This window comes from Punica granatum, chromosome 8 (assembly GCF_007655135.1).
Source record: "Punica granatum isolate Tunisia-2019 chromosome 8, ASM765513v2, whole genome shotgun sequence".
Classification (NCBI taxonomy): domain Eukaryota; kingdom Viridiplantae; phylum Streptophyta; class Magnoliopsida; order Myrtales; family Lythraceae; genus Punica; species Punica granatum.
This window is the reverse complement of record NC_045134.1, coordinates 206,895-220,970: the sequence shown is the minus strand read 5'-3', so window position 1 is coordinate 220,970 and position 14,076 is coordinate 206,895. Positions and strand designations below refer to the sequence as shown.

Here is a 14,076-nt window from a genome sequence, read left to right as displayed (position 1 = left end):
CTTTTAAATTGAACCCCCTTTCTTTTCTTTTAATTTTTAAATTATAATTATTTTTTAATTAAATAAAAATTGGTAGGATCTACTCGTCCAATCATACTGTATCACGTAGCATTATTAGTTCCACATTAGCCATTATCGTTATAATCTGACAGAATATTTGACGTCGTGCTAAATGTGCAACTAAACCTGAAAGTCGTGTCTTTTTTTGTTATTTTTTAAAATTCGTGCTATAGTATATTTCTGTACTATTCTTAAAATGTCATGCTTTTTTATAAAAAAATGTAAAAGTCGTATTTTTTTAAAAAAAATCGTGCTATATTTAATAAAAATGAAAAAGTTGTATTTTTTTAGGTAACTAACCCATTAAAATAATCAAAAACTCCGGGCCCCAATGGATTTCTATGTTACGTTTAGTTTTAAATTAAAATTTTAATATTAGATTTTGATTTTGAAAAAAAGTGATATAAATGATTACGTATGACATCGACTTTGTATGAATTATTTTTATTTTATTATGAAAAAAATAATAATATAAATAAAATTCATCATTTGATTTTATATAAATTATTTTATTTTATTACGAATAAAATTAAATTAAAATAATTTAATTTTACCCGCAACAAAACCACTAATCACTTCCGGAATTGGAAAGCTCCCCGATCGGCCCTCCACCCCCCACCCCCACCCCCACAAAAAAAATGCCGTAACTTTTCTTTCTCGAACAACTCGCGATGCTATAGTCCACCTTTTGTTGTCCCATCCGTTGCCATTTCCTCCGACCGTCCGTCCGATCACTGCCCCTATCGAAAGTGAAATCCGTCCTCCCTCAGCCTCAGCCTTAATCACTTATGCGCCTCCGACATTCATCAGGAAACGACCGAATGGAGGATTTCTAGGGTTCCTCTGCTCTGTGGGAGGGATACGGAGCTGCGGCTGCATCACCAGACCATGTCTCGCCAGATTACGTCCTCCCATTTCCACAAATCCAAGACCCTCGACAACAAATATGTAAGCTCCACCTTCAATTCTTCTTATTTGAAGTTGAAGCTCCTCAATTCTCCCTTCCCCTCCATCCTTCCCTCCCTCTCTTTGTCTGGTTCCTCGGAATTCTCCCAGCATCTCGTTTTCTTCGTACTTCTACTTATAGTGGCTGAGCTGATGCCTTAACTGAATAAAGTATTGGCTCCCTGCTTAAATTTCACGAGGACTAATAAAATGATAGGCCTTACGAGCTATTAGGGCTTGCAACTTTACTTTTCCGCGGCCCCTGCGGTGTTCCTGCTCTTTATATTCTGATGAATGTTGCGCTCATGAATAGGTTTAAATGATGGGTCAATGATCTGCTTGCAATGAGTGCCTATATAAACTCTTTTCTGAATATCTTGCTGCTGTAGATGCTTGGGGATGAAATTGGGAAAGGAGCATATGGTCGAGTTTACAAGGGGTTGGACTTGGAGAATGGAGATTTTGTTGCTATCAAGCAAGTTTCTCTGGAGAACATTGCCCAGGAAGATCTTAATATCATAATGGTTTGTAAAGAAAACAGGAAAAAAAAAAAAAGTTCGCTCACTCTGCTATATTTTCCTTTTTTTGTTTTGTGTATCTGTAAATGGGTTGGCATCGTCTTGGTGCCCTTTCTAATGAGTTTTTTGCATAACAATGAAATGCAATGCTTTATCAGTTGCTCTCAAGATGAGGTTTACTTCACTATCATCTTTCTTAATCTTTAAGCTAGCTTACCTTGGTGAGGAATTTCCCCTGTGAGAATATGGCTGTGTTTGAACATTTCTGGTTTTAAAGCAAAATTTTCAATATGTATCCATGTATTATATCCACTTTTCCCTATGTACTTTGCTCACAAGTTTGCTGTTATTTTTTTCTTGTTACTCATATGCTCGTGGAATACGTGACGGGTTCAGCAAGAGATTGATCTACTGAAGGTACTTGTTTATCCTGTGGCTTTTTGTCAGTTTCACTTGCATTTTTGTCTTGCTGGGCATAACATGAATATAATCTCTTTTATGGACTTGACTTGTCTGGAAATTGATGTATCTGGGTTCGCCCAATCATTAAAAGGGAATCAGTTGTGGCTAAAGTGTTTCTACTGGATTTTTCTTCCTCTTGGACAGAATTTAAACCACAAAAACATTGTGAAGTATCTGGGATCGCTGAAAACAAAGACTCATCTCCATATTGTACTTGAGTATGTGATCTTAAGTTTCTCTTTGCAATGAAATATGTACTGTTTATGGTTGATAAAATTTATTTTGGAAAGTCAATTACATTCTTCTGTAATTTTGTGATTAGATATGTCGAAAATGGGTCACTGGCAAATATTATCAAGCCAAACAAGTTTGGCCCTTTCCCGGAATCATTGGTGGCCGTTTACATTGCCCAGGTTATCTCAACTTCCTCCTCTTTTGCAGTGAGTCAAGTATATGTCTTCTGGGGCTGCAACGTATTCCCTTGTAATTACAGGTCTTGGAAGGACTGGTCTATTTGCACGAACAGGGTGTTATTCATCGAGATATTAAGGGTGCAAACATTTTGACAACCAAGGAGGTAATGTGCCTCCCCTGTAATTTCGTCCCTACATACAGAGAAAAACCTCTCTAATTGATGTTGATAAGTTGCTTTCATGCCATCTTTGACGTTGTTTTTCTCTTTATGCATCCTTTTGTTCTGGATCTTTAAGCATGGGTTGCCATACGTTTCTGCTTGTCTAGTAATTTATAGATGTTCGCTTTTCAAGTTATTAGCTCTAATCCTGATAATCAAAACAGCTTTCAGTTGATCTTCTAATCCCAGTGCGTGCTTACAGGGCCTTGTGAAACTTGCTGATTTTGGCGTTGCAACAAAGCTAAATGAGGCTGACGTCAATACACATTCTGTTGTTGGAACACCCTACTGGATGGCACCAGAGGTAATATATTGTCTTCGGCATTGCTGAATCTGTACTCCCTAGAATGGAAGGTGTCAGCATTGTCCGTATCAGATGTCTTGCTATTTAATAGCCCAATGTAAGAACATATCAAAGTGGTTGTCTTATTGGATGCTCATGCAAAATGTTGGGCTCTGACCATCACAAATCACATAATCAGAGCTTTTCTTTTTCTTTTTTTTTTGGTGACCATATACACATAATTAAGTAATTTGCGGTTGTTTATATAATTGCTTTTATTGCATTGACCTCATGTTAGCATACGTGTATGGCATTTTCAAGGCATCATTAAATGTGCAAGGAGCCTCACAATATTCAGAATGGCTTGTTTCTCAGGTTATTGAAATGTCGGGGGTGTGCGCTGCTTCTGACATTTGGAGTGTTGGCTGTACAGTGATTGAACTTCTTACTTGTGTGCCTCCTTACTATGATTTGCAGCCTATGCCAGCTCTTTTTCGTATCGTCCAGGTATGCTACTTTAGCAACCACCCTAATTGTTGTGTAATCTTTCCTGATTCAACACAAACTTCAATGCAAGATGCACGAAAGGATATTTTTTTTATTATTGAGAAGGGCGCCAAGAGGATGCAAACCCTTTTATTCACAGATATGAAAGATAAATCAATCACGTCGAGAATTGCATGTATATTCCATCCTTAACTTTGGTTATACCAACAATGTATATCCTGAATCTATCTACCAACAAAGCCTTCACAGGAGGACTCATTTCCATCTGAGGCTCTATAACGACTCTCCTTTTGTACATCCAAAGAAAATGGAGAAAGGTTTTATGTGGAAAATTTGTTGCTTAAACTTGGTGGATGTTTTCAAATCCTGTCCCCAGTGTTTTTTATGACCACGGACATTGACTATGAATTTGATCATTTAATGCCAGCAATTTTGCATTTCAGTGCCATTAATCAACCATTTAAAACTAATCCTCTTATTGTTGTCCTTTAGGTGAAATTTGAAAGTTATATTTATTTGTAGGTTTTCTTTTTACTCTCCATTTTTTTGCAGGATGATCATCCTCCAATTCCTGATAGTCTATCCCCTGACATCACTGATTTTCTGCGTCAATGCTTTAAGAAGGTAAGCTGAAAGTTTGTTGTGTCAACTTTTTTAATCTGAAAACCCAACCCCACCCCCCTTTCTTTTTTTCGAGTTGTAAAGATAAACCATCAGAGGGGATGTCAAGGAGAGAGCAAACTCTACAGTTTGACTTTTAAATCCACGGCTCTGGCTTCAACTTTGCCATTTTAGCTTCAGGTATTTGGAAGCGAAAGAGTTGGCCGATATGTATATAGCATTGAATTGTTTGGAGCTCATGGCAAAGGATATTATTGATCTCTTTGTCCAGTGCAAACAATACACAGAAGATCTGTGCTACTGTTTCCTGGCTGTCCTCTCATGTTGGAATCAAAAAAATGCTTTTCATAGGTTCGGTAATAGTTCTTCTGATAACTTAGGATCTTTATCTGCCATGGATATTGGAGCATGATTAACATTTCGATGTCAACTTCACCTGTTCTGGACTCTTCACGGGTAAACCCATTTGCCTAGTCAGTTATGATTGCTTTTTAACTGCTTTCTCTGTGTTTGTGAATTTCAGGATGCCAGGCAGAGGCCTGATGCAAAGACACTGCTCTCGCATCCTTGGATACAGAATTGCAGGCGTGCTCTTCAGTCTTCTCTTCGCCATAGTGGAACTCTAAGGTAATTTTATCTAAGTTAGCATGTTGTCATTTGATTGTGTATATGCTGGCAGACTTTTTTGTAAGGGAGTATCTATATAGACCTTCATATCGCTCAATTTTATTCATGCATTTGATTTACAAGTATGTGCTGCCTGTTGTGAACCTCATAAATATGCTGTTGCACTGTGTAGTTAGAATTTTTTGTTTATACATATTCAGCAGCTCTTTAATATTAATGCATGAGATATGAGAAATATAATTGCTGTTTGGTCAATTCAGAATAGAATTGGGAAACTTTATTTTTTCTCGTCCTTCACCAAAACCTATCTTATAATGGTTTAATCACAAGAAAGGTTTTTCTCCCCAGGAATATACAGGAAGATATTCCAATTGATTCAGAGGGTGCTGATCCTCAGCACCTTAGCAACAGTCCAGCTACACTGGAAGTAGATGCAATCGCCTCTGAACTTGGGACTGTAAGAACTTGTATCAGTTTATTTGTTTATTTTGGACTCTTTATGGGAACATTATTTGCTGGCTTCTTGCATGGGAATGACTCAAGCTTTTCTCATTCTTCTGCTTTATGAATATTTTGGTGCTCAAACTTATCTTGTATTCTGTTCATACTCTGATTGTTACATGTCAGCCATCTGTGAAAGATGATGTTGGGGAATCAGAAAGAGGCACAACTGATCAATATCGAGCATCTGATGAAAAACGCGGTGACCTCAAGACAGAAGATATCGAAGAGGATCTTCTGTCGGATCAGGTTCTCACTTTGGCCATCCTCGAAAAGTCATCTCTGCGAAGTGGTTCTGGGAGATTAACCACTGAATCAGAAACTGTCTCTGATCAACTGGAGCCTTCTGAGCTTCCACATAAGGGTAATTCTGATGAAGCAGTGATAAATGGGGAGGTAGGATATTCTAAATCAAGGAATAAAGATGTAGCAAAGGATGTGGGAAGAGGAAGTTCAAAGCATACGGGAAGTAGTTCGTTTGGTTTTGGAACAAGAAATCAAGATACTACTCTTAAAATGGTTAGCTACCTTGTCCCTGGTTTTAAGTATATGTGGCAGCTTTGAGATCTGGATCCTGCTTAAAACTTTCTCGCTGAATAGTAATTGAACGGTATGTTTGATGTTCATTGAAGGCTTCAAAGATGTCACTGAATATGGGAGTAAATGAGCTGAGTAGATTTAGTGACAGCCCAGGAGATGCTTCCTTGGACGATTTATTTCAGCCAGTAGATAAATCCATGGATGATCGAGCTGGTGAAGCATCATCTTCTATGTCAGCATCACATGTAAATCAAGGCAATGGATATGCTGCTGATGCTGTGAAAAATGATCTTGCTACCAAACTTCGGGCAACAATAGCTCAAAAACAAATGGAGAATGAACCAGTACAGTCAAATGGCGGCCGCAATCTGCTCCGCTTGATGATGGATGCATTGAAGGATGATGTGATTGATATTGATGGTTTGGTATGTGTGAATATTTAACCCTAAATTTTTTAGTAACCCTGTCGTGGGCTTGGTGGTGCTGATGTTAGTTATCTTTGTATCAGGTTTTTGATGAAAAATTGCCAGGGGAGCATCTCTTCCCTTTGCAGGTAGCCCACTTCCTCTCCCCTTAATCCTACATCCCTTCTCTCAAATGTTTTCCACCTCTACGTTAATTTTGCACTGCTTTTAACTATCTATACTTGCATGTGCATAGCGTCGTTTTTTACCATCTACCATTCTTTCTTATTCTGCTAGCAAATTTGAATTCTGAAGGTGATAATTGGTAAAACACCATTCAGTATTGGTGATATTCCACTTTATTGAAGTAATCTGATTTGTCATTTATGAAAATTGGAGCGAGCTTAAAATTGCATAGACATAAAGCAAGCTGCATTTTCCTTTGGTATTTTGCAAAGTTGCAGATGGGTTTCTCTCTGCATTTCATAGCCCAAATTTATTTCCACTGTCACCTCCATAATTTGCTTGCGCCTTTGCCTATACAGCCAGTCTTGCTATATCAGTCTCTTTATGTGACGGTATTTAGATATTCTACTACCCTCTGCAAATAAAATTTTGAATCATTTTTGATGGCTTTCAGGTTTTTAATGCGCCATTGTTTTGATCTTGATAATTTCCTTTGAAGGAATTGACTTGGTAAAAGCAGCAGCTAAGTTGTGTATAATGAGTTTTTAAGGATATTTAATACCTTTTCTTTTATATATATATATATATATATATACACACACACATACCAAGGTGTCTTATTTAACTCTTACTCTGTTAGGTATAATAATCCACTATTCAGGATTAAAATTTGAAAAAATTATTTTTAAAGTGTTACCTTGAGAAAATTTATGTCCTTTGATGTAGTTTTACGGAAGTTAAAATGGACAACCTTAACCTCTTCTTGCTAATTCCATTTCTCGACTTATTCTGATTATTGATGAATTTTTCACTTGGCAGGCTGTTGAGTTTGGAAGATTAGTTGCATCTTTGAGGCCAGAGGAACCGGAAGATGTGATTGTGTCTGCATGTCAGAAGCTTATAGCTATATTCCACCAGCGTCCAGATCAGAAACTTGTCTTTGTTAGCCAACATGGTTTGCTTCCCTTGATGGAATTACTGGAACTTCCCAACAACCGTGTACGCAAAATATCATAAGTCGTCCTTAAAATATATGATTAAGGTTCATTCGTGATAATAACCTGACCACAAGCAAATGCTTTTCCTGCTATTCCAGGTCATTGCCTCAGTGCTTCAGATCATCAATAAGATCATTAAAGATAACACCGTTTTCCAAGAAAATGCTTGTCTCATTGGTTTGGTAAGTGCCACAAAAAAGTCTTTAACATTTGTTCCGCTATATGAATGGGCAGTTTCGCTCAAATCTTCCAGTGTTCATCTTTTTGCATGGGAGATATGGTAGACTGCACGTCTCTGTTGTTTGACCAGGCAGTAAGAATTAAGAACAATTTGCTTACTAGAAATGATCTCTTTGTCATTGACATTAGTTGTTTTAATACCGATGATATGGTAAAACGTTGCTGTGTGACAGATCCCTGTTGTGATGAGCTTTGCAGTCCCTAATCAGCCCCGAGAAATTCGTATGGAGGCAGCTTGCTTCATTCAGCAGCTTTGTCAGTCCAGGTTATCTTATTGCTTTCTCCTCTAATTAATTTGTTGTGCGTCTCTCTCACTTGAGGTTGATTCAATTTACTGTGGGTTCATACTTTTTGCAGCTCTCTAACACTCCAAATGTTCATAGCTTGCCGTGGAATTCCTGTTCTTGCGGGATTTCTGGAGGCTGATTATGCAAAATACAGGTTTGTAGAGCCAAGGCCAATTAGTCTAACATGATATAAGTAGAATAAGAAAGCTGGCCGATGAGCAGCCTTTGCTTTCCTCCAGTTTTTATTGATCAGTTGGGATTGTTTCAATTGTTTTAATCCAGGGAAATGGTTCATCTAGCCATTGATGGCATGTGGCAGGTCTTTAAGCTTCAGCGATCAACTCCCAGGAATGAATTTTGCCGCATTGCCGCCAAGAACGGAATTCTACTTAGACTCATAAATACACTTTACAGCTTAAACGAGGCAACTAGGCTGGCTTCTATGTCTGGAGGTGCTGGCTTTCCAGTAGATGGTATGTCTCGAAAGCCTCGCTCCGGTCAGTTGGACCCAAATCATCCTGCTTTCAATCAAATTGAAACTCCACTTTCCACAACCGAGTCAGATTTATTCAAGCATAGGCATGGGGATCATCTTGCTCTTTCAGTTGCAACTCAAGAACCTTCTCGTGCGTCATTCTCACATACTCAAGGATTGGATCTTCCGCATCCGCTCACTGCAGAGACAGACAAGCCTCAGTCAAGTAATTCGGCAGCAGAAATTGACCTTAAACCACAGCGAATTTCTATCTCTGCCAATAGGACGTCCACAGATAAGCCTTTGAAAGTGACAGATGGTGCATCAAATGGGTTCTCTACTTCAAGTTCTGCTCAGCAAGAGCAAGTGCGTCCATTGCTTAGCTTGTTGGAGAAGGAGCCGCCTTCCCGTCATTTTTCAGGGCAACTCGAATATGTCCGGCACTTGTCAGGATTAGAAAGGCATGAAAGTATTTTACCTCTACTCCATGCAGCTAATGATAAGAAGACGAATGGAGAACTGGACCTTCTCATGGCTGAATTTGCAGGTTCTTGCCCTGCATTATATAATTTTTCCTTGCTTATGATTTTGGGATTACATTTCGAAGTTAAACCATGATTTATTGCTGCCAATCTGCTTCTCGCTTTTCAGTTTCAGTAATCTAATCTTCTCCATATAACCAGAAGTCAGCAACCATGGAAGGGAAAATGGAAATCTCGACTCTATGCCTAGGACTTCGCAGAGGACAACGGTGCATAAAAAGGCAGGACAGCAGGCATCAGATGGAGTTGCTTCCACATCAGGAATAGCCTCCCAGACAACATCAGGTGTGCTTTCTGGTTCAGGTGTCTTGAATGCTAGACCTGGGAGTGCTGCTTCATCAGGGTTACTGTTGCACATGGTCTCGACACTGAACGCAGATGTTGCCCGAGAATACTTGGAAAAAGTTGCAGATCTTCTTCTTGAGTTTGCACAAGCAGATACCACCGTTAAGTCGCATATGTGTAGTCAGGGTTTACTGATACGTCTTTTCCAGATGTTCAACAGAATAGAGCGTCCTATACTCTTGAAGGTACTGTTATCTCTATCTCATCACTGATCGATTATTGTGGTTGTTGAACCCTTAACCAGCATGTTTTAATGCTCCTCTCCCTGTTTTATCTTTAAGATTCTCATGTGCATCAATCACTTGTCTACGGATCCGAATTGCTTGGAAAGTCTCCAACGTGCAGAGGCAATTAAGTATTTGATCCCGAATCTTGAACTAAAGGACGGGCCTTTGATTTCTCAGATACATCATGAAGTAAGCTTCTCTTATCCATTTGACAATTCTATAATCTGTGCTGTAAATTTTTAACTATGATGGAGATTTTCCACTGTCCAAGGAATACTAATGCCTGTATTAATATTTATTGTTGTGAAGGTTCTGATTGCACTATTCAACCTGTGCAAAATAAACAAAAGGAGGCAAGAGCAGGCAGCTGAGAATGGGATCATTCCACACTTGATGCATTTCATTTTAACCGATTCGCCACTCAAGCAATGGGCATTGCCGTTATTGTGTGATATGGCACATGCATCAAGGAACTCAAGGGAGCAACTGAGGGCCCATGGAGGCCTCGACGTGTACTTGAGACTGCTTGATGATGAGTTTTGGTCCGTGACAGCATTGGACTCCATTGCTGTTTGCCTTGCTCATGACAATGACAACCGGAAAGTGGAACAGGCACTGATGAAGAAGGATGCTGTTCAAAAGTTAGTCAACTTCTTCCATTGTTGTCCCGAACAGCATTTCGTCCACATCTTGGAGCCGTTCTTGAAAATAATTACGTATGTATCTGTTAGCCATGCTTTCCCTTTCCCTCTTAGTTTGTTATATATTGTCACAACTGAGCTGTGGTATCTACTCGCTGCGTATCTGGTATGCAGGAAATCTTCTCGAATCAACACGACACTAGCTGTTAATGGTCTGACACCATTGCTCATTGCAAGATTGGATCATCAGGATGCTATCGCTCGTCTAAATCTGCTTAAACTGATCAAGGTTGGTAACTCTATATCCGTCCGTCCCTCCATCTTTCTATGTGGATGATGATATACATTGGGATGCGATCCGGGGTTCTTTTTGGAGTTGAAAAATTTTAACAGTAAGTTAGCTGAGATATCACGAAAGTTTCTGCTGTGCTGATTGATTTGTGTGTGTATGTGATAAAATGGTAGGCTGTGTACGAGCACCACCCAAGACCGAAGCAACTAATAGTGGAGAACAACTTGCCCCAGCAGCTCCAAAACTTGATCGAGGAACGCAGGGATGGGCAAAGCTCTGGAGGCCAGGTCTTGGTAAAGCAAATGGCAACATCACTACTTAAAGCTCTTCACATTAACACCGTGCTATAGTAACCCTTGCCCCGAAAAGCTGGAAAGCCCCCACCCCCACCCCGTATTCCAACACTTTTCCCATCCCTCTTTAAGTTATTTCATGTTTCGAACAAAGGGAGGGATTTTGTTTCTCTTACTTGTGTGTGTGTCTGTTAGTCTGGACTGGGGTGCATGCAAAGCCTCTTTCGCTCATTGTGATTCGTCCAGTTTTAGCAATGGGCGTGTAAATTCCTGAGTTAAAGCTTTTCTTTTGCTTTCTGGGGGGGTGTCTGAAGATGATGCGATTTGCTTGTGGCGGCTACTGTAATTGTAATATATAACCATGGATACGCCAAGCCGGCATTCTGTTTGGGCGAGAGGGGATGATGGGATTGTGTGTCTTATTTATAAGTATATATATTGAAGATATATAACGATGGCCTGACCTGGCCCCCTGTCTTCTTGTATGCAAAAATTGGCGCCGCGGGGATTGGACTTGTTTGTTGGCTTGGGGTTTGCAGTTTAGATTCCCTCTGCAGCTTGCTGTACAAATGTGTATGTATAATTTAAAATTTGATGAAAACATGAACAACCGCGGGTGAAATGTTTCTAATTTTTAAATCAAAATAATTATGTTATAATATTATATTGATAGTAATCATGTTACATTTCCATAACTTGTGCTGGGGAGTATTGGACTTAGTGATTTTCATTCTGTCAAAGTGATAACAAATGAGCTTAATAAAGGCTGGTTTCCCCTTAACGATCTTGTTCGGAAATATAGTATTTTAGGTTGGGATCATATAATCTAAAATAAAATTTAGAAAACAATTGGAATGTATATAATTGAATTGGACTAAAAATAAAATTTTGAAAAACAATTGGATAGTGTATATATATATTTGAATTGGAAAAAAGGGAAAAGATAATCTAAGAAATTACCTTAGGAAGATATGTAAGACACTAAATTTTTTTTATAAATTCTGGTCAAATATATATAAATATAATTATAGATTCAAAAAATAAAACCATAAGAAATAATATCTATTTGTATTCACATATTTATTGGGTAGCGTATATTGGAATTTGTATGTTGTTAACTTCATAAGTATCAAATCTCGATTTCTCAGTGTACGGACGTCTAAGTATATAGACGTCTAATGCAAAAATTAAATATCCAAAAATTATATAATATCTAATAAAATATAATAGTCATCATTAGATTAAAAATATCAACATCTATATTTCGATATATTCATATAATACTGCAGGATAATAATAGAGTTATTTGTGACATAGTTAAATGTTAAAATAAGTATTGTTATTCTTCATATCAAAGCAAATTAAAATAGAAGAAGTTTACAAAAAATAATTATTTTGGACACAATGCTAAAACAATAATTAATTTATAATTTTTCATACTATGTTTTCTGAATGTGATATAGTTATTAATATCTTAACAAAAACTCTAATATGAATTTAAGTTGTCGACCTAAAACTCCTAACGGAATATAAGGAAAAAAATTTGGATCGTCTCTTAGATGAATTGTTCTTATGCAGCTAAGAAGTTATCTCATTGTAGGATAGCATCTACAGAGTCAATCGAATCCCTGCCACTTGAATCTAGAGTGTGATTTGGGGCGCATTGAATATAGGCAAGCAAAGTCGCCTATGGCAGTTCATAAAAAGAAAAAAAAAATAGGAGAAACGATATTCATTAGTATAAAATATCTATTATGCCTATAAGCGATTGAGTTCATATCCAACCCAAAAGGTCGAACTGATAGATTGCAGTATTCAATTTCTTATAGACCCATTAGATTCTTCTTAGTTTTTTCTGCGTGGGATTTTTTACTCTCAACGCTTGCTCTCACGTGGCAACGTGTGGCTTTGGTATTCACCTACATGTGCCACGTGGACTAGAACAAGTCGCTCTCAAGAACTAACTACGAGTCGAGACTGGACGTCCATGCTCTAAAGGAGGGAGATGACAATTGACAATGAGGTCACGCTTGGACTGGACTAAGATGATGCGAGTTTCTCTCCGCACTTAGATTTTAAAGAGATCAAGAGTTCCACACTCGGGCCAGACATGGGCGCACTTCGACTGCCCATCGACAAAGAGATATTTCAAATGGCATGACGTTAGTTCACACACATACGCGTTGAAGCGTGACCTAACTTTGATACCCTATAAAATAACACTAGGCCAATAAGTGATTAGGTTCATGTGAGATTATAATTCCCAACAATTAGGAACTTACGGTTTAGCTCCATATTGTTGTTTTCTTTTAAAAGATCCACGCCACTATATTCAATTTTGATTGTTCGTGATATATATATATATATATATAGATAAAAAGGATCATGCAAATGGCAACTATACATTAAAATATTCTTTATAATTATACTTATATATAATTATACAATACATATATATATATTGGTATATTTATATATATGCATATGGCCACGCAAATTATAATGCCTTTATAGGGTTATATTCCATTGTATTATATGTGAATATAATTCATATATTCTACTATATGATTAAATAAGAAAATATTATGAATATATCCAATTAGGATAATCCATATGAGAATATTTTTTATAAAAAATATAAATTTCCTTATATATAAATATAAATGATGATGTGATAACCAGAGAGAGTTCCGTTTTTTATTTTTGATTATGTAACTGGATGAAAATTCGAACTGTTATTATATATATATATATATATGTATAGATTCAGAAGGGTATCATCTCATAATGTGATTATTAAGTGTGGCATGGCAATGGCAATGGCAATGGCATTGTCGTTGTTTGTGGGTTTTTTCCCTTAGGGTGAGACTTTGACAAAGAGAGATGGATAAATTGGGAAATTGTTTTCCTTTGCTTCAGTTTTGCTATGATAGTCAGTTTACCCAAAAAACAAAAAAAGTTTCGCTATGATAGGAAAGGAAACAACAACAATCTATCTCTATCTATAAATTTGACCATAAGACAATTAATAGGGTTATAAAAGTACATATGACACTATCATATGGATAGAAATGTGAAAACATTAGCAACTGTAATTTCACCACCAAATGGGGCAAAAGGTCATTACGACCTAAACATATTTTCCGGTCGAAATAATCAGCTCCCTCTGCTAATTTTGGCTGGGAATCAAGCTCACTAATCCCACCTTTTTTTCCTTTTGTCTGAAAATGCCACCCTTCTTAAAATGCCACACCTAACTTTGGTTTTCAAATAAAAACTTTTACTCTATCCAACTCAATTCTATTATTCTTAAAATTCAACACTACAATTATTAATGTTTTGTCTTTTTCTTCATTTAATAACAATTTTCCACTCATACTTTTTCCTAACTAATTTTATAATTAATTTTTTAATAATAAATTCTCAATCTACTTTCGCATATATATAT

The 14,076-nt window shown here is 37.4% G+C and overlaps 1 protein-coding gene across 3 annotated transcripts; it reads left to right on the top strand.

The window, feature by feature from the left end:
- The first annotated feature begins 684 nt into the window (after positions 1 to 684).
- On the top strand, positions 685 to 11,259 carry LOC116187628 (MAP3K epsilon protein kinase 1-like). Of its 3 annotated transcripts, XM_031516473.1 has the most exons (25): positions 685 to 1,008; positions 1,395 to 1,529; positions 1,920 to 1,940; positions 2,130 to 2,203; positions 2,308 to 2,398; positions 2,479 to 2,562; positions 2,822 to 2,923; positions 3,278 to 3,409; positions 3,962 to 4,033; positions 4,554 to 4,657; positions 5,006 to 5,114; positions 5,285 to 5,677; positions 5,791 to 6,123; positions 6,207 to 6,251; positions 7,108 to 7,287; positions 7,385 to 7,468; positions 7,700 to 7,791; positions 7,884 to 7,967; positions 8,096 to 8,286; positions 8,377 to 8,835; positions 8,972 to 9,360; positions 9,457 to 9,591; positions 9,712 to 10,118; positions 10,218 to 10,332; positions 10,509 to 11,259. In XM_031516473.1, exons 1-25 carry the CDS (start codon positions 949 to 951, stop codon positions 10,683 to 10,685), a joined length of 4,068 nt encoding a protein of 1,355 aa, XP_031372333.1. In that variant the 5' UTR covers positions 685 to 948; the 3' UTR covers positions 10,686 to 11,259. The 3 variants fall into 3 exon arrangements, with proteins under 3 accessions (XP_031372333.1, XP_031372332.1, XP_031372331.1); XM_031516472.1 differs by having other exon boundaries at positions 8,096 to 8,835; positions 8,975 to 9,360; XM_031516471.1 differs by having other exon boundaries at positions 8,096 to 8,835.
- The last annotated feature ends 2,817 nt before the right edge of the window (positions 11,260 to 14,076 follow it).